This window comes from Diospyros lotus, chromosome 11 (genome assembly GCF_014633365.1).
Source record: "Diospyros lotus cultivar Yz01 chromosome 11, ASM1463336v1, whole genome shotgun sequence".
NCBI lineage: Eukaryota > Viridiplantae > Streptophyta > Magnoliopsida > Ericales > Ebenaceae > Diospyros > Diospyros lotus.
The window spans coordinates 1,533,422-1,558,871 of NC_068348.1; the positions used below are offsets into that span (position 1 = coordinate 1,533,422).

Sequence of the window (25,450 nt, forward strand, 5' to 3'; positions counted from 1 at the left end):
TGTTGCACGAAATGGCTTGAAGACGTCGTTTCAGTATTTTTGAGACATTTTCCATTTTGAAAACATTGAAAACGCCTAAAAATGTTTTTCAAGTCGTATCTATAATTTTAGAAACATTTTTAGGAGTGTTTCGTAATAAACTCAAACTATTAGAAATACGTTTTTGGCGACGAATGCTGGTTAGAGACTAAATTTCATCCATCTTTAACTGGTAAATATATAATCAATTTCGAATGTCTTTCTTCTCCTCATGCCCTAGCCCAAATTTTTTTGAAGTTTGAATCATCTCTCGACTCAATCTTCTTGTCCCTAATCGGCTGTCCTTTTGTTATTGTTTTTCTGCTGGCCAGTTGCTTATTGCACGGTGCCACCGTTGATTCAATTGCTCGATGTGATTGCTCATGAGGTTGTGTTTCCAACTCTGATTGCTTGATTTTCTCTCGTCGTCGATTGTTCGATGCTTTTGCTGTCGTTGATTCAAATGCTCAATGCTTAGTTGCTCAGTGTGATTGCTTGTGAGGTTGCGTTTCCAACTCCAATTGCTCAATTCCCTCTCGTTGTCGATTGCTTTGTATTATGTTCGATTATTTCTTAAAATTTATTGTTTGTTTTTATTTATTAAATCATGGTAAATGATGATAGAATTTATGCTTATATTTGTTTGAATGAATTGTGGATCTATGATGTTTGAAAACTTCTCGAGGGCGTCGTTTCGAAAAGTTTTTTTTGAAACATCAAAAACGTTTTTGGGTTGCTTTTGTAATTTTAAAATTTTTTTGTTATCATTTCGTAATATTAGGAAAATATCCAAAATGTGTTTTCGATTTGAAAATGCATTTTCATCCATAGTTGAAATTTTTTGTTTTTAATTCAAAATTTTTAATTTATTTTTATAATTTATTTGAATGTATTATATAATTTATGTTTGGTTTTAGATTGAATAATTATTTTTTATAATTTTTTATATTAAAAATTATATTTATAAATTTTTTTATATATTTTTATTTTTGCATGTGTTTCGTGTTTTCATTACTTACTTTATTAAAAAGTTTTTATATTTTATATTTTTATTTTATATTGTATTTTTGTTTTCTTGCAACTTACTTGTAAATTTTATATTTATATTTGTTTGAATGTATTAGGAAAGGAATTTATATTTATTTTTAAATTAAATAAAAAATTTATAGTTATAAATAAATTTTTATATTTTATTTATTTAGGGTTTTACTTGATATTTTTTTAAAAATATTATTATCTTATTTTTACTTCGTATTGAAAACGTTTTCACTTTAGGCAGGCGTGAAGCTTTCACATTAGTAATCATTACTGCAGTCTGATTGCCGAAGATGTAGCATTACTTGGGTTGGAAGCAGGACGCCAGAAATCTACAAGAACATAACGCAGCGTGAGTGAGACCACTGGACACCTGGTGCTTTCTTGTCACTAAATTATTTCCCCCCTCAAAAGTTGATGTTACCCCACTAGGTGGCAACTATGACTGAACTTTTATTTATAATAAATTATTACAAGCTGGGGTATACGTTTTTTATTTATTTTTATTTTTGGGGGTGTTACACAGCTACAATTAACTGTTGATAATCTTGAGATGTTGTAAAATAAGCTGTGTGATAAAAGGGCATATAGGGTTGTAATCGAATCGAATTGAATCGAGCTTCAACTTGTTCAAGCTCGGCTCGGTAGAAAATAGGTAAGCTCGAGTTCAAATTCTTGTTTGGACTCGACTCGTTTAAAGGCTTGTCGAGCTCGAGTTTGTTCACGAGCTTGCTCAATAATTTTGTTCGCGAGCTCGTTTCATGAGCAGCTTGTTTAAAAGCTCACGAGATAGCTTGATAATTTGTTCGCGAGCTCAGTACATGAGTAACTCGTTTAACATTATATTTAAAAGCTCATTTAAAATTATATTTAAATTACCCAACACATACAACAACAATCCATTAATCAAACCAACAAGATTAACTTTCAAATATTTTAAGTATTTTAATTATATACGAGCCTACTCACGAACTTATATAAACGAGTATGCTTATGAGCCCATACATGAACCTGTTCACGACCCTGCTCACAAACTCATTAACGAACATGCTCACGAGTTAACGAGCCAAACTTTGCCTTACTCAAGCTCGGCTCATTTATATTTCGAGCTTTAAAATCGTGCTCAAGCTCGGCTCGTTTATGAACCGAGCTAAACACGATCGAGCCCTTACCGAATCGAATGTCGAGCTGCTCATGAGCGGCTCGGCTCATTTATAGCCCTTAAAGGTATATTAAGGATGGTCAAAATGAACTTGGGGGGTTGGTACAATTACCAGGAAATGAGTTATGGACATAAGATGGGGTATTTTTAAGGTTTTTCAGATACCTCTTTAGTCAAATAAATAAGAGTTTTTAAGGAATATGTTGATAGTCAAGATATGATGATCCATTGGTGGCAATAAAGAGGTGGGACATAGCATATATAATACATAGAATGATGCAAGTTTCCAACCAAAACAAAAGCTCTAGGACAAGTAGTCCAATCTTAAAGAATATTCATATAACCAATTCATTACTAGTTGCCAATCTGCCTTATTCGCGAGCCATCAGCATGCCCTACACACAGATTTGATAAGAGGATAATCTGCTTTTTATAAACCCACATCAGCCTGCTTATTTGTGTGATGATTAAAATAAAGGAACCAGGAGGGGGAAGATTGCCCATTGCCCCCACCCCCACAGAATATATAGGTGAGGTCTATTCCATGTGTCTGCAGTATTCTTTGCTTATTTCAATTAAAATTAGAACTGATATATGGGTTTTAAACACCCCCCCCCCCCCCCCTTCTCTCTGTGGATATTTGTTTTAATATGTTTTGAGATGGCCATAAGTTTTTTTTTTAAGTAAGAATTTCATTAGGCAAAAAATCATAGAATCGTCTATATCTTTATGTTAAGGTATATTTGAAATATCACACCAAATGTCTAAATAAACGCACAAAAAAAGTCATCTGAACGAAAGTTATCGGAACTAATATTCTTTCCTTATTTCAAGAAAAATTAGAAGGGTTTTTAACCTCCCTTTATGCGGATGTTTGTTTTTGTTTTAATATTTTGAGATGGCCATCAGTTTTTTTTTTTTTAAATAAGAATTCCATTAGGCAAAAAATCGTAAAATTGTCTATATCTTTATATTAAGGTATATTCTGAGCATCACATTAAACGACTAAACAAGAGCATAAAGAAACAAGAAAAAAAATAAGATACACAACTATGTATAATAATCAAAGGATATATTTAAAGAATGTATTGAGAAAATTAACTTTCAATTATTAGGTAGAATTCTTTAAAAATTTAAAGACTTAATGATGTGAATATCAACATTGGCAACGTAAATATCTACTTACTCACCTAAAAAACTCAAAGAGGGTATGACTAAACCCTATAACTGTCAATGCATGATCATTCTTAAGCATTAAAATGGTACATTCGCGTGATTATCAGCATTTGTGACGCTAACTCTCAACTACTCTCCAAACAATGATAAAGAATGCCAACAACATACTTATAAGTCAATTAACGTTTTACATGAAAATTGAGTTCTACGTATGTTAACTCTTGATTTAATAAATATTAATAGTAAGATTGTTTTTTTATAAACAAGACGATTGAATATGAATCATGAGAGACTCATTTTGCATAAAGAGTAAAAAGAATATTATATTCTTTAATGATAGCAAGAGGGGGAGTCTTATTTAGTGAGGATTTGATTGGTGAAACCATTGACTTAAAAATCAGTGTTAGGGCCCCTCTTGTCGTTAGTCATCTATGAATGAAGGAATCCTATGCATCCATCACAAGAGTATGGGGAAATATTGTTTCATGTTACTTTGGTCAATTATGAAAAAAATAATTACTCTTGAGAACAGCAACCCCTCTTATCACATGCCAAAATCTTTTTGACATGACCTCTTGATTGTATATAAAATATTATTTTAGTCTAACGATATTAAAAAGTGGACATAATTAATAAAAAAAAAGTTCGTTTTATAACTGTTCTTGTGTTCGAGACTCATTTATTGTGTTAATTTTTTATTTAGTTATCATTACAGAAGTTCCTAATTCACTCATGGTGTTGGTCTCAGAGCGGATCCAGAAATTTAGAGCATGGGATTGGAAATTAAAAAATTAATATAATAAATTTATATAATAATATTTAATTGGGGGACAAAGCAATCTTAGGAGCTGAGAAGCCTGCTTTTTAATTGACCGTGATTTGTAGAGAGGAGGAACATATGAAGACGGATGATAAATCAGACAATACGCATGAGAGTTTTTGCGTGGTTCGGCCAGAATGATGCCTACTTCACGACTATTTTTTGGGTATTCCGGCAGAGTAACACTATGTTATTCATTATTATCGTCCCTTTGCAATGGTATTTTTGACCCATTTTATAATGTGAGGTGTTTACATCTTACATAAAATCCAAAATAATGGAATAATATTATGGAGACAAGGTTTTATTATCAATCCCATAAAATCGAGAGTGAGATCTGTATTACCAGGGATCTGGTTTGCCTTAGGTAAAGTAGGTGGGTCTTGACCTTCGATTTTTCCGCAATTTTGTTGTTATGTGAGCTGAAGGACTAGGCCAGTGAGCTGGAAGTGTTGCTGAAAGCTCGCTCGGTTAGGCTAGCGAGTTGAGGGTATCGCTAGGAGCTCGCTTAGTTCTGCAGTCTGAGCTCGACTCTCAGCGACGTATGACCTTGTTCTGACGAGCTCGGCCTTGGGCTTGTTGGGATTCAGGCGATTGAGCCGGCCTGCTGAGTTGAGTTCAACCCATAAGAAGTGATGCGAAAAATACTCATAACATATTTCTCCCAACCTAAGGTCCTAATTTCACCACTCATTTGATAACCATATCGATGAATATATTTAATTTCTCATTTTATTATTATACTTATTCAATTTATACGAGAAAAAAAGTTTTTTTTTTTTTTGCTTTCAATATTTTTCCTAACTATAAAATGGAGAAAATAATCATAAAATAGAAAAGAAATATAAATATTATGTGCAATATTAGTTGAATAAGCATTCCTAGATTTCAATTAGATATTTAACTCAATAATGCAGTCACAAAAAAATTAGTATATTTAATTTTAATTTCATTAAATTAAAAATTCTCAAGTCTTACAAGTCATAATTGATAAGTCAAGTTTAGCCGACTTTTTTATAAAAGTACTTTTTTATAAAGTATGGTAATGATTGTTAAACTTGCTTTCTTTTTTTTGCTTGATAATGTCACGTTATAATGAGTTTTTATTTTAGTCCAACACTTTATATTTACTTGTCTAGTATCAATAAAAAGTTATATACTCAATCGCCCAATTTTTATTTTATCAATAAACTTTTGTTTACGTGAATTTTGTCGCTTTAATAATATAATTTTAAATTCATATTTTATAAACCAAAATTATCAAATATCCGTAAAAATTATAATTTCTCATTATTGAATTTCACTCTTAGATAAGAAGGTCTTTCGTTACATCTCAATCACCCAAACTGTATTTCATCGATAAAATTTTATTTTTGTGAATTTTGTCATACTATTAAAATAATCTCAAATTCATATTTTATAAACCAAAATTATCAAATATCCATAAAAATTGTAATTCTCACTAGTGGTCATGTGCTCTTGAAAAGGGAAAGCATCTTTTAATAAAAAGATTTCACCTTTAGGTGAAAGAGGTCTTTAGTTACATTTCAATCACATAAATTGTATTTCATCGATAAACCTTTATTTTTATGAGTTTTGTTGCTCTATTAAAATAATTTCAAATTCATATTTTATAAAGCAAAATTATAAAATACCCATAAAAATTACAATTTCTCACTAGTGAGTGGTCAATGTGCTCTTCAAAAGGGAAAACATCTTTTTAATCAAAAGATTTCACCCCTAGGGAAAAGTGATCCTTAGTTATGTCTTGTTATGATATGTTGGTAATTGTGCATTTGTTTCCTTTTCATTGTGGAGCCAATTGCATTATTATTTTAATATTTATTTATTTTCAAAATGATGTTTTTGTTTTTATCGTCCCTATTTTCATTACAATCAAAACGTGAACCCTAAACAATATTAAATCATTGAAACCCCACTTGTTAGGAGTGAGCAACTAGTCCAAATCAAACCGAACCAAGATAAAAAAAATTTCCCATGTGAAGATCGAAAATCAGATTGGTTCGGTTCGATCTAGTTCGATCCTAATAATAGATTGATAATTTTTTTTTCTTATTTAATGTGAATTCAGAAAAATATGCATATGTATAAAAACACTAATATATGCATTAATTGAAAACAAACAATAATAATTTATCATGAATTTGTTAGCATTTGAATTTGAATTTTTTTATATTCTATACATATATATTATTAAATAATATATTAATAGAGAAACGATTTTTAATCTAAACAAAAAAACTAGACCCATAAACTAATTTGAGAAGGTTCAATCCCAAACTAAATCAATTTTTTCGATTCAGATTAAATTTTACTCACTCTTACCCTTTGCCAAAAATATATTAGAAATTAAGGTTGGTTACAAAGTGTCAAGATTATAGTAATGTTTAATGAAGTAATGAAAATTAGGGTAAAATACATAAAACACTTCTAAGTCTCAAGAATTACACTGACTTTTTATTAAATTTATGTGGCAAGTGACACTCCTAATGTTTTATGTACAAATTAAAAGTGTACCAATCATTTACACATAAAAAAATAGTCCACATAGATAAAGGTACTCATTATTGGGAAAACCAATGAGTATTGGGGGACGCAAACAACATTAATTGATGGGGGGACAAAAAAGTATAAAGAAATGTCCTATCCTCCATTATGAATGGACATATATGTACAAACATACACATATATATATATATATATATATATGTATTTGTATATATATTTGAATTGGGGGCCAAATTTATATCTTTGTCCTAATAAGTGAATCGCTCATCCTAAGTGCTTCACATCCGACCCGACAAAATGTATCATCGCTCACCCTAGGTGCCTCACACCCGGCCTAACAGAATATACCAAATTTATATCTTTGCTATTGTCTTTTTTATGTTTTTTTTATTATTATTTAATTTTTTATTATTTTAATTATATATTTAAACTTATATTTTTAAATCAATTTAACTCATATATTTTAATATTTTTTAATTTTTTTTGTTGTTTGGATTATATCCTTAAATATATATTTTTGAGTCAATTTAATCTTTGCATGAGTCAATTTAATTTTTATATTAAATTACAAAATACAAGTCACATTCACATCCTATTTGTATCAAAATGCATGATTTAAATTGGCTTAAAAATACAAGTTTAAGAATATAATCGAAATAACGAAAAATTCAAATTATTATACCAAAAAAATGTCAAAGTATAGAGGTTAAATTAACTCAAAAATATAAATTGAGTGGTGTAATCAAAATAATAAAAAATTCAAATGAAAACCCAAAAAAATATGGGTTTAGGCAATATGAGGTGGGGAAAGACCAGTGGTACCGCCATGGCTGAAGCCTCTCTGCAACTGAGCATGCCATGGCTGGCTCTGCCTGCACCACAAGTTGGTACCCATATGTACCTCCATGTTTTAATGCCACATTCAATGCCAATATATGTGTGTATATATACATATATATGGATATGTATGCAATTAATGGTAAATGTTTGTTTGTGGTGCAGTTGCTCACTAAAGTTTGGGATGGTTTAACACTTTGTAGCCAATGTTTAGGACACAGAGTCACAGAGTGTTGAATTGACGACACTAGAACAACACAGCTTTGTGTTCTGGTAGTAAATTTGTGCAACAAGAATAAAAACAAGCATCCAAACAACTGGATCATATATTGGCAGAGCCAACACCCATATATATATATATATGTATATGTATGTGTATGTGTATATTCGTTGATGTTTTGTATTTTACGAAATATCAATACAAGTGTACGAGGGTTTTATGGAGAGTATAGATCGAAGTGTCAAATTTAAGCGTTTAAACGGTATTTTTGATGTATATGCGATACTCCTACAATATTCATGTATTAATGTGTTGTATTTTATGTCATATTAATAAAAAAAAAAAATGTACGATACTCAATGCATGGATGCCGTTAAAAATGTCACGAATTGACGGATAAAATATAGCGACTAATTTATAACAAGGTGTAAAATTTAAGAATTAATAATGTAATTTATTCTTTTCAAGCTAAAAATAAAATTGATAGCATTTTTGAAATGAAAAGCAACATTGAAAAACCAAAAAAAATAAAATAAAATTAGCAAAATTTTCAAACGATCCTTAATTAGTTTGTTGAATCTATATCTCGTTTCTTTTTTTTTTTTTTTTTTTCATCATTGGTGTGAGGTTTGGAGAACCGGATTTTGGATTTGGTCTTATTTGTGGCAAAGGTTTGCCATCGAACCTTGTTGGAGATGAATAACTCTTGATTATTACATGGATTTATTGAATTTATTTTTTTTTAAATAATAATATATTACTAAAGTAAGAAAATATGTGTTGAATTCAAAAAGACAACTTTAGAGTGCACGTCAAATTCGTGATAAACGAGCAATCATGTGTGCATGATTTAGCGAGTTCCCTAAGTCTTATTTTCGAAAGTAGGGATTGAAAGAAATCCATTTGTCCTAGTTGAAGACAAAGAAGATAGAAAAAACAAATTAGAAAAGGCCACGAACATCTTCAGAATTCTTACATCCTAAATATTTTAAGCCTTTTGATACGAAAGTTAACATTGATGATGCTGAAACTCAGTTACTCACTTAAAAAAATATTTAGAGAAGACAACAAACATTCTCTACAGTCGCCGATTCATTAACATTCTTAAATATTATTTGACTTTTTGCGTGATTTAAATGAAAGTTCATTGAATGAATTTAATAATTTATAATTTAATATTAATTTTTTAAGCAAAATTTAAATACATTGAGTGTTATAGTGTAAAGATAAAGTTGTTTTCCAAAATAGTCATTATTTAGAAAAATAAAGGCACACTTGAATGATGTTATTGTGTGATTGGAGTCACATTTTTGTCATATGGATAAAGAAAAAGGCATTCCATTGGATTATAATAACACACTTTCCTCACAAGAATGCCTTGATTTTTGCAAATGAATGTGATTTAATTTCAATGGTTGGGCCCACTAATAAACATTTATCAATTATATCACCAACCATTTGGGTAATCTAAGTTACTTCTAGAGTGTGTTCAAGTCTTTGGTCTTGATACTAATCATAATTAGTTTTCGATTTAGTTTCGGTTTATGGCCAAAAATCAATTATGATTATTAAATATTAATAATAATTAAAATAAAAAAACAATATATTATATATATAATACATATGATATTTTTTTAAAAAAATCTATTGAAAATAAAAAAAAGTATAGATTAAGTTAGTTACGCGTGGACGATATCAGTCCGATTTTTGATTTGGAATCTTTGCGAATTATAGTCTAGTTCAGTTCAGACTAAATGAACACCTTTAGGTATTTATGGGTATTAATATTTTAGAGTGTGATTTATAATTAAAGGGGATGTGATAGAGCATGGGAGAGATACGACGAAAAAATAAGAAAACTAGTATCAATACACTTGGGGTACCCTAGACTTTGAAGATCCCACATCTCTAAATGCACATACGACGAAAAAATAAGAAAGCTAGAATCAATACACCTGCGGTACCCTAGACTTTGAGGATCCCACATCTCTAAATGCACATATATAATACAACCACACTTTTAGTATATGTATAGAGAGATCCAATAAAAGTAAATTAATTAAATTACTAAAAATATTGAAATAAAAATAATGGTATAACTAACCTTGTTCTCTTAATTGTTTTCAAGTTGTTTTTACTTTTTTAAAACAGTAAAAACGTGTCTATTTTCATATTTTCAAAAACGTATTTTCGAAAATAAAGAAAAATTTTGTAAAAAAAAATTCAAAACAACAAAAGGCTATTTTTATTACAAACATAGTCAAAATTTTCAAAACGCTAAAAATATTACAAACAAAAAGAATGTATTTTTAACAATCTCAAAATAAACACTTAGAATACAAAATTAAAAATAAATTCAAAATTAAAAACTAAAACACGAAAAAATAATCTCTAAAATTTTCATTATTCATATCAATGAAAACAACCCCTACTTTTCATTATAGCCATATAACACTAAAAAGAAACTTTATCTTCTTTTGCTTTTGCTTTTGAGATTTTTGTGATCTTTTGCTTCATAAAGATATTTAAAAAACATTAACAATTAAAAACCTTTAACTTTAAACAAAATTTAAAAAACAATAAAGAAATTGCTGTCAATTGAGTCTTTATGCTCAAAGTAGTAAGAATTTGTTTCTTAATCTTCAACTAGATATCTAATATGATTTGTTTAAGTATTGCATCCTTTTGACATGATTCCCATAAATTTGATATTATTTTTGCTAAACTTCTTTTTCAAAATTCTAACTAGCTTTTTGACAAGAGTATCTGACACTATATTTATTTATAAATTCATTCTTAAAATTCCTTTTATAAGAGATTAAATCGTTTCACGTCACGTGTCTGACTAGTTATAACATGCTAAGAGTCTTGTTTGTCAAAATATTCATAAATGCTCCTCTACTACTCCGAGAAGCATTCTGCACTCGATATATCTTCAAGAAGCATTCTGAACTCGAGATATCTTGCACTAAAAGTTTGGAAATCTCTAAGGGTGATCTTTTGAGAATTCCAATCAAACTTTGAGAGATCAATATGTATAAAAATTAAGATTTTAACGGATAGACAAACCTGCCATCTAGCTCTAGAGACTAATCAAAGTTCACTTTAATTCGATTTTATTATATATTAGACTAAAATTCATTAAATTCTTTCAAATTTTATAATTTGGGACACTTAACCCTTTTATAGTTTAATTCTTTTTTACTGATAGTCCCATTTGACATTTTTTTTCAATCAAAAAATAGATTTATTTTTCAGAAAATAACCATATATTTCCTAATTACTCTTAAACAATTACAAACAATTATATTATTACAAACTAATTGAAAATAAAAATATTAAACTTACCTTAAATGGAGTTAAGTGACACAAATTGATGACCTAAGAGGGAAAAATAAAAAAAAAAGTAAGAAAATATAACCATTAAGCCAAAAAGAAAACAAGAAATTCAATTTTTGAATTAGAAGCATAAATATAGAGTTTGAAAATTAAATAAAAAATTGTATTTATAGAGGAAAAATAAAATTTCAAAAAATTATATCTTTAGATATTCAATTAAAAACCGTATTGATTGATAAAAGATAAAAAAATTCAATTTTTTGACGATTACTTTACCTTCACGATTCAAAAATAAATCGAGGACTTATTTTTTTTTTGTGATTTAAAGACGACTCGAATTTCACTTTGGTTAACACATGTTTTTTTTCACTTTTTTAAAGATAAATTATAATTTTGCTTGGGTTTATAGAGTCATCAATTGGTGCCATTTTTGTCCCTTAAAGGTAAGTTTGGATTTTTTATTTTAATTAATTTATAATAATATAATTATTTAAGATTAATTGAAATATTGCGACCATTTTCTTTCTCGTAAATCTATTTTTTTAATCAAAAAATTATGTCAATGAGAGTTTTTAGTCGGAAATGAAACTATAAGACCATGTTCTTTTAATTGTTTTCCGGCCGTTTTTAATTTTTCAAAATAGTGAAAACGTGTTTACTTTCATATTTTTAAAAACACATTTTCGAAAAAAAAAAAAAAAAAGATATTGTAAAGAAAACTTAAAGTAACAAAAAGTCATTTTGCCTATTTTCATTATAAATACGCTCAAATTTTTCAAAACGCTATAGATAAAAAGATTGCATTTTTAACAATTTCAAAATAGACACTCAATATACAAAACTGAAAATAATTCAAAACTTAAAATTTAAAACTGAAACACGAAGAGAACATTCATTTAAGAGCTTTAACCGTCTCAGATTATAAATTTTTAGAGAGTTTAGTGAATTTTAACTTATTATAAATTATGTTTATTAGCTTTAATTACCAAATTATTCAACAATCCATGATGATATTAATCTACTCATCCAAAGTGATAAAACTTCTTGCAAAAAATGTGCATTCTTTACTTCTCATATGATAAGGAGTCTCATGTCAAACACACACTCAATTATTAGTGTCACGATAATCGAATAATCATCCAAAAAAATATTCATTCTTTACTTATTAAAAAAATTAAGAGTCTCGTAAGGACACACAAACACACTATTTTTTGAAAATTTATGGGCTGGATGGGCCCTAATCTATGATTAGGACACCTTCTAAGTGTGCTTAGGGCATGGCCTAATGGGTCCAAATCTGACCAACCCACTAACGTGGGGGTGACCTCACACTAGTAGTGAATATTGAGCCCCCATTTGTCCTTGACTGGTAAGTAGCAATTTTAAATTTGCCAGAATGATTTTGTCTTCTACCAACACTGAAAGGACAAAACCATTAAAGAATTCCAGTCTGGCCCCACTTTTTCTTTCAAAATATCAAGTACACCCCTGCCTACATTAATTGTCTTTTCTCCTTTTTCTTAAAACTCATAAAAATAAATAAAGTTAATATTTTTTTATAATTATTTATTTATATTTATACTATTATACGAAGTCACATCAATAAAATATTTTTCAAAAATATCCTTTATTCATCTCACTTAAAAAAGCATTAATCGGATCATAATTTTTAAATAATAATTATTTTCTCCAATAATCTTACTATTAGGTGCCCCAAATCTCATTTTATTTAGAATTTTACCTAAAATTTTTATATTACATTCAAATGTTGCTTAAATACTTTTATTTAAATTTTTTAATTTTTTTATGCATGCCTAGCAGGAGCCATCTCTCTAGCATAAGTAAAGATTTCGTATTTTGGAATAATTGAATGCTTATTAAAATAAGAGTAAATTATTATTGGCATTAGTCCTAAAATTTGACATAGATATAAGGACTGTCCTCCCTTTTTAAAATTACATTAGCTATCTATATAATTTAAAAGTTATACTAAACCACCTCTTGAAATTAAATTTACATTACACGATTTTACTAATAAAACATCATTATAATTTTTAAAATATGGGGTCGAAATACCCGTTATAATTAAGTAAAGCTTTAGAGGTATTTAGTGTTATTTATCCTTAAATAATGAATTTTAATTTTTTTAGTAAATAAAAATTAATAATAAAAAAAGAAAAGAAAAAGCCCTCCTTGTAGGATGGTAATAGGGTGGACCTGGGATATTCATATTCTCTGATTCCTTGTGGTCATTATTTTGGTTCTTTTTTTTTTTTTGTCTCTTTTGCTTCCCTTTTTGTAATTAAAATAAAGTGGGATTCTCACTTAGGGTAGCTTTTGACATTCTTGGCAACATGGAAAAATTCAACCCACTTGGAACTTTGTTTGGCTCCCAAGAAAATTAGCATTGACACTCAACCTGAGCCCCAAATCATAGTTTCTTGTTCAAACAAGCAACTCATGTGACACACCCAACTCCTTTTATGTGCATTTAGGACTTATACTCATGAGCTGCGTTGAATTTAATACGATGAAAAAAAATTATCGAGTTTGATTCAATTTAGAGCTTATGCTCATGAAGTGAGTTGAATTTAATATGGTGAAAAAAGATTATCGATAGAATTTGATTCAATTTGATTCTTACACCCAATTGCAAAAATTTGGTGAGGTTGAGTTTAAGCCAACGCAAATCATTTAACTCAACTCATTTCGATTATTTTCAGGATTCAAAGTTAACTCAACTCCAATTTTTCAACCCATTTCAATTATTTTCAGGGTTCAAGGTTAATCCAACTCAGATTAAGTGAGAATCAAACTTCATTTACGGGTATCTAAGTCAAGCATGGTGGGATTTTTCTAAAGAAAACAAATCAAAAAAAGAACCCATATTTGTTTCTTAGATAATAAGTCAATGGGGGTAGGTTGCTCATGAATGCAACATTAATAAACATTAATATTGAAAGGAAAGCAACAAAGAGAGGGGGTGACGTGGGGTTTCCAGAACCTTGGAAAGAGCAACAATGGAGTTGAAAGATATCTGATTCATCATGTCACACCTAATCCTAAGTCAGTGGGTACTATACATATATATATATATATATAATGTATAGGTGGGAGAGAGGAATTATCATTATTCTCTGTTATAAGCTATTCAATGCCCCATCAATTCCATTTGTCACCAAGTCCATTATTTGGACAGCTACACTCCCCTTTGGGGTTTCTCCACTAAATGCAACCTCAAATAATTTAGTTTAGTTGGGGGTCAATGATAGTAATATTTTTATTTCTTTCTTTTGTTTTTATTATATACTAAAAAGGGGTTTTCGAAAATTTGGGAGGCCAATAATAGTAACTCTTTTTATTTTTAATAATATATTAAAGGGGTAATAGCTTGATTTATCTTCGACTTTAAGTCATTTTTTTAATTTTATCATATTTTAAGAATTACTTCAATTTAGTTTTAATACTTTAAGATTAGTGTCGATTTTATTCTAAATCGACCTAGGGTGTGGCTTAGTTGACGTGACGACTGAGGTGGCGTGTTGATTTGTCCAATAATTAATACATTAGCAAAACGGTATCGTTTTGCCTTGCTTTTGTTGCAAACCATAAGACAAAATTGAAACAATTTTTAAAACGACATAAAATTAAAAAATGACCCAAAATTGAGGATAAATCAGGTTATTAGTCTGCCCAAAAATTGGACTATATAAATGAGGTAAAATGATGTCGTTTTGTTGATGTGTCAATTATTAGATAAATCAGCACGCCACTTTAGTTGCCATGTCAGGTCGATCTAGAATAAAATTAACATCAATCTTAGGGTGCGTTTGATTGCAAGAGTGGAATTTGAGTGGAAAGAAAATGAATTCTAAGGAATTGAATTACAGGGAAAATAAATTCTTAGAAATTGAAAGTTTAACTTGTTTGATTGATATAATTTTTTACCTAGAAAATAATGTTATTTTTCATTTTTTGGTGTTTGATTGGTAATATTTTCCATACAATTTGATCATTTTTCATGGAATTCAATGATGAAAATGTATTGAAAAATATTAAATTTTGTATAGAAAAATTAAAATAATAATATATTTTAAATTAATTAAATTATTTTCTCAAAGAAATAAAACTACAAAATTAATTTTTTTTTTGTTTTCCAAAGAAATAATTTATACATAATTTTTTATTTTTATATATTTATATTTATTAATTATTAAAAATATAAAATATAAATAATTTACAAACCCTCTCCCACCCACATGCCATTCTCCCTCATCTCTGAGCGGCCGCCCGCCTCTTGCTTTCAATTGCCTAGAAAATTTGATCTTTCCCACCCTCTCTCCAAGGAATTTGATTTCCATGATTTGAAAGAAAATGCCCTCATGTGACCATTGTAAGGAAAATAATTTCTCTTAAAAAAATAGCCGTCAAACAATGCACAAGTTAGAAATTGGGTGAAAAATTTACATTTTTTATGAAAAAAATTGATTATCAAATACGCCTTTAATGTATTAGGCTCAAATTTAAACGATTCTTAAAACGAGATAAAATCAAAAAATACCCAAAATTTAAGATAAATCAAACTATTAACGTACACTATATCAAAAAGGGTTTTCAAAATCTAGAGCCGCCCAAAGAAGAAAAATAGAAGAAAAGTCTCTATCCACTTAATTTTATTTTTGTCTGGATGTAATTAAAACGATTATTACTGTTGTGAGGTCTCATAACTGTATTTCTAACTGTAACCGAAAAATATAAGTGAATTGAATAGTAGCTACAAGGCAAGGATGAGTTCCATCATCAATTGGGAATTGGCAGATTGATTCTTGTTTAGGGTTTCCTTTTTCCAAGCACAATCCATTGAATTTATTTGAGGTTGGTGAAGAGTGGATGGATAATCAAAAGCATGAAGTCAATGCTTCACATTATTTAGGCTTGAAAAAACTCATTTTCGACTCGAAAATACTATTTAGATATTTAGAGATGTTTCTATTCGTGTTTTAGTTTTTAATTTTGAGTTTTAAATTTATTTTTTAATTTTATATTTTGAATGTTTATTTTAAAATTATTGAAAAAACATTCTTTTTGTCTGTAGCGTTTTTCGCATTTTAAAAATTTTAAGCGTGTTTGTAATGAAAACGACCAAAATAACTTTTTGTTATTTTGAGTTTTCTTTACAAAAGTTTTTCTTATTTTCAAAAATGTGTTTTTAAAAATATAAAAGTAAGCACGCTTTTACTATTTTGAAAAATTGAAAACTGAAAAACAATAAAGAGAACAGAGCCTTAAGTTTTAATTATAAATTAATGTAGCGTTTGTTAAAATGAGTAAGATAAGGTTGTATCAAGATAAGGTTAAAATATTTTCTGGACCTAGATATGGAATGGTCATGATAAGACTGTAAATCATTTTAAGATTTTTATCAAACTGTTTGCTAAAAACCAATATATACTTATTTTAAGGGAGGAAGCGAGATAAACTTATATAAAAAAAACTCAAATAAAAAGTCACGTAACTTTTTTTCTAAAAGTCGATAGATAAGTTTAACAAACGCATTGAAAATGACAAAAGTCTGAAATGTTTTCTATATCTTATCTTTTCTGTTCTATATCTTGGTTAACAAACACAATCTAAATATATAATTCTAATTTTGAAAGAAAAAAAATCATATTTTTGTATGATTTTGTACGGTAAATTTAGATTTAGATATAACGATGTGCCTATAGAAATTAATTTTTATACACAAATTTAATTTGTCAATATTTAAGCGAAAATGGTGGAGACTATGTGTTTTTTATTAAAAAAAAATATCGGGAAAATGAAATTTAATTTTAGCATAAAGGGTTGTGTAATATTTTTTAAAGTAAGAAAAATTTAAATATTTTTATTTGAATAATTAAGATGAAATAAAATATATTTACTCTACATTTTAATTGCAAAAGATAAAAAAGAAAAGAAAAGAATAGTTAAATGGCTTTGTCAAGTAGACAAATTGAAATTGCCCTTTTCTAGTCAGATTGTTAGGTTTAATAGTTTGAAATCTCCATACCCCTCGGTGCTATGTCCATTCCGACATGTTTTAGAATTGATTTGAACTTAGATGATTAAGATATTTTTTTAAAAAAATAATAATTTTAATTTTATTTTATCAGACACGATCAATCACAAAAGAATATAACACAAAACATTTAACATGATTTGCTCAATGTCTACGTTTACGATCTTATAATAATTAGATAACTATGACGTACTGAGTTTTGATATAAAAAAAAAAAAAAAGTAAAAATCATCACAACCTTTACGACTCTTAATAATTGATTATTAGTTACATTGACTTTAGAGATTTTGTTTAATAAGTCGTAGCACACACCTAATGAACTACTAGAAGGTTACAAAATTTCTTTTTTTCACAAAATTACATGTGAACTAGCCTTATATTGTGGAATCTTAGACGCAACAATTGAGACTAAATCGCATTAATTTTTTTATCTTATATCTTCTTAATTTTTATGTGACTAAATACGGTTCAATCCAAACACAAACTTAGTAGTTTAATGATAAATAGGTTAAAAAACATTACCTTAAAAGTCAAGAATTAATAGATGGGAGTTGAATTCTTAATTTCACTAATAATTACTAGTGAATTCAAGTCTTTTATCAACAAAATCCTCCAACTAGAAAATCACTCATATAAGACACCTTGACCATTTTAAAAGAGCCAAAGCATTGCCCCGTTTTAAAATTGAACGTTTATTTGGACTAATCATAATGTGACGCGAACGAGTTTGGAAAATTTATTGAGTGATTGTAGCAAATATATCGATACTAAATGTCGCACAAAATATAACAAAAAGTGAGATTTAAAATCGTATTTTTAAATTTAGCATCTAATAATTATTTAACTTATTTTTATTTATTATACAACTCATGAATTTAAAGATAAATAAATTAGTAATATTATATCCAATGACTCTACCCAAAATTTTATAGGTTATATGTAATGTTTCAAATATTATAGGTTATGTGCATTTTTGACAAAATTGGGAGGGGCAATTTGAAAAAAGTTCTCAAACATTAAGGTGCAAGTGCAATTTTTACAAACTTAATCTCAACCAAAACATTTTATTACACAAGGTATCCCTTGTGTTGTACTTGGGCAATAAAATATATTTTCATAAATGGTTGGTCTTAATCAAGCAAGGAACTATTTATTTTTTATTAATTAAAATATATTATTGCTATTATTCAACTATGTAATATAATTAAATAACTTGACGAGTCACATACCATATAGTTATTTTATTATTTTATACATTAAATAAAATTTTGCAACCAAAATAAGTTAAAAACCTTTTAATATTTAAAAACAAAACTTTAGGTGGTTGTCGTTTTTTCTAACTAATACCAAATAAAAAAAACTTTTAATTCCCCAACTTTTCAACTTAATTGGCTCCTAATAATCTATGTTCCAACTGTTTGGTAACATGTCACATATGGAAGCTTGTAATATCCAAATATTTTTAAATTATACTCGAAAAGCAACCCGTGTTATATATGTGTAAATAAAAAAAATATTTTAAATAACAATTTATTAGACAATAATTAATAGTTATAGTTTAGTTTTTGTATGTTTTAAAGTGAAATTTAGTTGAACATTAAAGTTAACGAAGCGATAAAATTAAATATGTAATATTTATAATGTCATGAGATCAAATTTTGGTTATTGAGTTTTATTTTTGTTTTTTTAAAAAAATATAAAAGGTATTTGAAGAATTTATTTTATCGACGTGATTTAATAATACCAAAGTGTCATCTGATCTGGAACCACTATTCACCGCCCCTCCTCCACTCCCAACCCCACCATGGCCAACCCTCTCCTTTTCAACAAATTTGGACAAACTCGCTCTTCTCTTCTATGGGTGAGCACACTATTATGATAAGTTTGCTTGATAAAATTTTTAATTTTTTTATTTATTATTTATTATATTTCGTATTCATATTACACATGAGAGATTTGACATGCAAGCCAACAGAATATGTATGAGAGAAGGGAGTGGGGCCGTGATTAGGCCCACACTTACCATCTCACTATTATTGTTCGTATTGGGCAATTATTATGTTTTTAGATATCATTTAGCAACTTTAATCCCCAGACCAGTGGGATTTTGAAATACCACCTACAAAACTTATCTCCAAGGCGGCTGTTTTGATTGAAAGATGTTTGGGCATGTGAACATCCACTTTAGCCAAGAAAGTGACGTTTTTTTAGCTTCTAATTATGATTGCTTCTCACCCCTCCTAATGTTAATGACAGTCTTGATGTTGTCTAAAACAAAGACCATGTTGGCACAGGTGACAAAATTCTACATCCATAATATATTAATTATTTGTACTTATTCTTAATTATAATAATCAACAAAATTATTTCATTAATTATAGAGTTTTTGACTTATTCCCAACTTTAGGACAAATGGGTTACGTCGAAAGAGATTTTGTTGAAATAATCTCCCCCACTAGAATAGAGAAATGCAAGGCACCATGCAAAAATTAAATGTACTAGTGTGTCGAGTTTTATATAAATTTAGACTCGAATGAATCATAATTATATTTAAAATTTGGGACTCAATATTGAACGCAACTTAACTTAAGTTAAATTCGAGTGGATCATATTAGGGTTCATTTCTAAAGTCGAGAAAATTATATCCAAATAACAAGAGTGAAGCTAAATCAATCTAATCTCATGGGACTACTAATATAGCCATAAGATGCATCATAACATGGGGGGACAAGTGTAGAATGTATCTCGTTTAAGGTCATAGTTTAAACCGTTAAATAAATAAGAAGTCGGTGTTAATTTAATAGATTACGAGTTCGATTCTTATTCTATATAAGGCTCAAAATTCCAACTTATAATGAATGTAAGTAAGGGCAGAACACCAAGGACACGCAAGCAAGCAGAGACATCCCTAGTCTGGGACGTCCCTCCTAACAGTTAGCCACCACAAATGTGCACATGGGATTAATATAGCCAATGCTTGGATTACTGACGTGGCAATTTGTGACTCTGGCACATAGAGAATCGCCAAGGCCCTTTTTCATGGTCCGTCGTAGTCGTCTTCTTCTTCATGAATTATTGAAAGAAATGAATCTATTGATTGAAGCATTTTTCCTTTTGAGAGTCGGATGGAAAACCATTAACCAGATGCAGCAAGACATGCCCCGGAAGGATTTCCAGAATCCCCACTTCCCTCGCCTGCTTCCTCTTCAAAGGCTGATTCGTTCTCATCTTACTTTCCCGAGAAAGTGACGCCTTTTGGTGGTATTATTACTATCTGCTTGATGGATCTTCCTTCTCCCCGAACAGCATGGTTTAGGATTTTACCTCAAAGATGACTCCATTAGTACAAAGCAAAGCTCCACCCCCCCCCCCCCCCCCCCCCCCCCTATTTCTTTCTTGCTTTCTTGCAGATTAAACTTTTATATATATATAGCTTATGCAGATGGTGTTATAGGCTAGTACTAGTCCATTGGTGGAGAGCATTACCAGTTTGGCCTGCTTTTCCTTGCAGCTTTAGCATTCTGCAGACTCCAATGCAATTATCCAACAGTCGCCTGCACAGATGAACAGTGAAAATGGTGCACTTTCTTGAATGATTCTGCAACATATATATATATATATATATAGAGAGAGAGAGAGAGAGAGATTAATATGGACTATAGAGTGCCAGAAAACCTGAGAAGACACCTTGCTTATGCTGTGAGAAGCATTCAGTGGAGCTATGCAATTTTCTGGGCCATTTCATCCAGGCATCAAGGGTATTAAACACTCTTTCTCTGACTGGATTTTTACTTCCGTCTCCTTTAACATGTTTTTCTTTTCCTTTGAGAGAAGTTGGGGAAGGGCATGTTCTCTCTCTCTCTCTCCCCGCCCCCCTTTCTGAATTGTCTGCATCTAGGTTCACACCTTTCTTGAGACTCCTTGCTTTGCGAGTGCCAAGAAATTCGTTTTTACACGCAACTTCACCTTTATTTCAGTGACGACTCAAACCCGTGACCTTCTTGTTACCATGGCAGGATGTTGAAATGGGGGGAAGGGTATTACAATGGGGATATCAAGACAAGGAAAACAGTTCAAGCCATGGAAGTGAATGAAGATCAGCTGGGGCTGGAGAGGAGTGAGCAGCTGAGAGAGCTGTATGAGTCACTGTCAGCAGGTGAAAGCAGCAGTAGCCCCCAATCCAGAAGGCCATCCGCTGCATTGTCCCCTGAAGATCTCACCAACACTGAGTGGTTCTACTTGGTTTGCATGTCATTCTTCTTCAACATTGGCCAAGGGTAATCCCAATCCTAATCTAAATGTTTTTTTTTTTACCTTTTTTCACAGTAAAAGGTGAATTCTCATGTGCAAGCAACTTAGAACACCCAGTCTTCCCTTTGGGTTCGCCCATAGTGTCCCATCCGCAGACATCTCATAGGACCAACTCGCCAAACTATTCATGTGTGGGGGGTGAAGTCCATGCTAGGGACCTCCTTGCTAGTATCTTAAGCCTCTTCTCATTGAACTTGTGATTGGTATGGCCGGAAAACCAACCAAGCCACAGGGACAGTGAGGTCACTCATACTCGAGATCTTTCCCTAACCATATCAATGTTGGGCCACTACAAAAATTAATTGTGCAAACTAAATATCAGGCGCATGTAAATATCAAATACTAATAATAAACAGATACGAATACGGGTCCAAAATTTTACGTGAAAAATCCTTCAATATAAAGGAAAAAATTACTGGTCAAACTCCGAATCAGAGTAGAAAAATCAAATACAATCAAATTCTAAATTTAATATCCAAACTCGAGATGCTAATGATGGAGAATACAGAAAATTATTTCCCTAGCAAATCCTTACACAACTCTATGTGGTTGTAATCCAAAACTAGAGAAAAATTCACTGCAAATAGCTTCAACCTCGTACCTAATTTTTCCCCAACCATATCAACACGTATACCACTTGGGCTACTGGCCTGGTGGTAATCTCTCCTTTCACCAATTGTTCTTCGTTTAGTGCAAAATGGCCTGAATGTAGTATAAACACTGATTTAATTGAGAAGAAAAGCTACAATTCTTATGCATAACTGTTACTTTCCCCAGTTTGCCAGGAAGAACACTAGCAAATGGCCAGCCCATCTGGCTGTGCAATGCTCATTATGCAGACAGCAGAGTGTTCAGTCGATCTCTTCTCGCAAAGGTAATCTACTAATCTCCTCTTTATCAGAATCAAACCAACAACGTGAACTGAATCTTTCTTTTTCTGTTTGTTTTCTCTTCAACTGCTCCAATCTTGGCAATGGCCTGTGCAGAGTGCATCTGTTCAGGTATATTTTCTTGCTTTCTTTCTTCCTTCTCTTTCTTTCTACTTTTCTTCTTTCCTTTCATGGTATAGCATCGTTTCTCTGCAGACCGTGGCATGCTTCCCTTTTTCGGGCGGCGTCATTGAGATCGGGGTGACAGAGCTGGTGAGTCAGCGTTCATAATCAGAGTTTTTCAGTGTTCAATCCTATGGTGAACCATTTTTCCTGTTTTCTGAAGGTTCCTGAAGATCTGGGCTTGATTCAGCACATCAGAACTTCATTTCTGGGCATCCCATGCCCAGTTCCCCAGATTTCTACCTATTCCAAGCCTAACCAGGAGATTCTTCACACCAATTTTGATGCCATTGTTGAGTGTGAAGATGTGAAAGTCTGTTCACCTCATAGCAGCTCTAACCGGCTTGGGCTCACTCAGCAGGCCGAGGAGTTGCTCATGGCGGATGACCTAAACGAGGGAGCCTCTCAGGTTCAAAGCTGGCAACTCATGGACGACGAAGTCAGCTACTGCGACCACAATTCAATGAGTTCCATCGACTGCATATCTCAAACCTGGGTGAACTGTGAAAAGGTCAGAGAGAAAGAAAATGAAAACGATGGGTTTCTACTGGACATACAAGAAGACAACCAGATGAAACTCACTTCAATGGATCTTCAAGCAGATGATATCCATTACCATACAGTTGTTTCAACTCTGCTGAAGAGCTCCCACCAGTTGATTTTGGGGCCAAATTTTCGTAAACTTCACCACAAATCCAGCTTTGTAAGATGGAAGAAAGGAGGTTTTGAGGGTACTCAGCTGCCTCAAAGTGGAGCTGCTTCACAGAGACTATTGAAGAAAGTGCTATTTGAAGTTGCCCGGATGCCAGGCGGTTGTTGGGTTGAATCTAGAGAAGATTATGGAGGAAGCGACGGACTCTGGCGACCACAGGTCGACAGCGTCGAATCGACCCATGCGCTGGCCGAGAGGAGGCGACGAGGAAAACTGAATGAAAAGTTTGTGGTTCTTGGATCGTTGGTCCCTTCTACTAGCAAGGTACTGCAATTCGCAGCCCCAACTCTGTTTGTTTGGTGAAGAGACAAATCACTGGAAATTTTCTCCCTTTTATGCAGGCTGACAAAGCGTCCATATTAGATAATGCAATAGAATATGTAAAAGAGCTCAAGAGAAAGGTTGAAGAATTAAACTCTTTCAGGGAGCCTGCAAATCAAGAAGCAAGAACAAAAAGGAAGCCTCAAGATATCACAGAAAGAACATCCGATAACTATGGCGACAACAGCAAGAGGTTCCTCACAAACAAGCACAAAGCTACCAACTGCATTGTAGTGGAAGATGAAGATAATTCAACAGATAATGTAACTGTCAGTATGGCCGAGAAGGGAGTTTTGATCGAGATTAGATGCCCCTGGAGGGAGTGGCTGCTGCTTGAGATTATGAACGCGATCAGCCGGCTTCATCTAGATCCCAGCTCGGTTCAATCGACCAACATTGATGGGATTCTCTCCTTGACCATCAAATCCAAGGTTTGTACCCTGCATCACATCAAAACAATGTTAAACATTTCTAACTTTCTGATACTGTTTATGGGGATAACTACTGCTTCCCAGCAGCACTCCAGGTCATAATTCTCAGTGTTCTAAATTGCAGTTCAAGGGATCTGCAGTCGGATCGTTGAGAATTATCAGGCAAGCACTTCAGAGAGCAGTTGACAAGTGTTGAAGAGTGTGGCAGTAATAACAGAAATCCGGCGGCATTCTAGTTCTTAGCTATAATTGTAACAAATTTGTGTATTTTGTAACATTTACAATTAGATTTCTCACTGTCAAAAAACAAGTTCCTGTGGATGTTGCTTCCAAGTATAACAGTTGAATAAAGGGAAGCAATATCCCCATCTTAACTTGTAATGTTTTTCAGGATTATTGTGTCCTCTTTTACATCAGAGAGAGGTTTTGACCCCACAGTTTTTGTGGGTAGTGAGCATCAAGCAGGGGATTAAGAAGCATTTTTAGGGATGATGGCCACCAGAATTGGTGTAACAGACTGAGAGAAAGGGATTTCTGCTAACTAAATGACTTCTCCAGGATAGATTCTCTATGAACTACACCTCCATCAACATGGTGGCAAGGCCACAATCCACATTCAACCATCATCACTATCACAGATATTGCTTCTAAGAACAGTAAGTAACAGAGCATAAATATCAAGTTTCTTTATGTTATTTATGACATTATCACCATCACTATTGTTGCTTGCAAGTTTTCAATCCATGGAGCAAGAATACAGTCATCAACAAAACTGCTTGTGGTGACAATTGTTTGAGTGGTCACCCAAATATGATCAACGGGTTAAAAGATGAATTGAAAATGTTGAGAAATTTGATATTTTGATTTAATGAGAAGATCAGTAAATTTGGTTAAAGAATGATGGCTAAAACAATTAGAAATAATATGAAAAGTTTTTGAGAAAGTCAGTTTTTAATCGAGTAATTTATTCAAATCATCTCAAAATTAATCGAGTAATAAGGTTAAAGTAATTGAGTATGTAAAAGATATATTTTTTAAACTCTCGTTAATTGAGTAAGAGAATTATATAATCAAGTGAATGCTTTATTATCTCTAAAAATAATCGATTACATATGTAGGCTAAGTCGAGTAAAGATGAAATATACTCGAGTATATAATGCATCTTTCTATCAGGTTAAAAATAATCAAGTAATAAAATTTGTAATCAAATAATGTCTAATCTATACTCAAGTAAATTATTTTTTGTAATCAAGTAAATTTTCTTTGTAATCAAGTAAACATAGGCTGAAAATAAGTCAGAGACATAAGTCAGGTCTCTGGATCTTAAGTTTAATTGAGTAAGAGTTTATGTATTTAAGTAAGGATCTTTTTGTAATAGAGTAGATAGTACTTTATAATCGAGTATATAAATATTTTTTTTAGTAACTCA

At 31.0% G+C, this 25,450-nt stretch overlaps 2 protein-coding genes across 5 annotated transcripts in view; both read left to right on the forward strand.

Moving 5' to 3' along the window:
• LOC127813520 (uncharacterized) overlaps positions 1–1,535 on the forward strand; it is a 29,712-nt gene extending 28,177 nt beyond the window's left edge. Inside the window, exons 5-6 of one of the 4 annotated variants that reach the window (XR_008026112.1) lie at positions 351–520; positions 1,294–1,535. Coding sequence is in view for 1 of the 4 variants with exons in the window: in XM_052354532.1 (XP_052210492.1) it covers positions 351–405 (55 nt within the window). In the remaining 3 variants the exon portion in view is untranslated. Of the gene's footprint in view, positions 1–350; positions 813–1,293 lie in introns of those variants that run through there. The other 3 variants (XR_008026111.1, XR_008026110.1, XM_052354532.1) reach the window with 3 other exon arrangements.
• Positions 1,536–20,306: 18,771 nt separating this feature from the next.
• Positions 20,307–24,437, forward strand: LOC127813675 (transcription factor GLABRA 3-like). The gene is made up of 9 exons (XM_052354775.1): positions 20,307–20,455; positions 20,706–20,952; positions 21,211–21,471; positions 22,283–22,379; positions 22,492–22,506; positions 22,591–22,647; positions 22,721–23,533; positions 23,611–24,021; positions 24,146–24,437. The coding sequence occupies exons 2-9, from the start codon at positions 20,846–20,848 to the stop codon at positions 24,215–24,217; spliced, it is 1,833 nt and encodes a 610-aa protein (XP_052210735.1). The 5' UTR covers positions 20,307–20,455; positions 20,706–20,845; the 3' UTR covers positions 24,218–24,437.
• The last annotated feature ends 1,013 nt before the right edge of the window (positions 24,438–25,450 follow it).

What these genes read in the sequence shown, in the direction of transcription:
- LOC127813675 (XM_052354775.1), top strand. Translation starts at nt 20,846, where the DNA reads ATGGACTATAGAGTGCCAGAAAACCTGAGAAGACACCTTGCTTATGCT. An exon ending in TTCTTCAACATTGGCCAAGG is followed by an intron (nt 21,472 to 22,282) that starts GTAATCCCAATC and finishes TACTTTCCCCAG; the next exon opens with TTTGCCAGGAAGAACACTAG. An exon ending in TGGTCCCTTCTACTAGCAAG is followed by an intron (nt 23,534 to 23,610) that starts GTACTGCAATTC and finishes CCTTTTATGCAG; the next exon opens with GCTGACAAAGCGTCCATATT.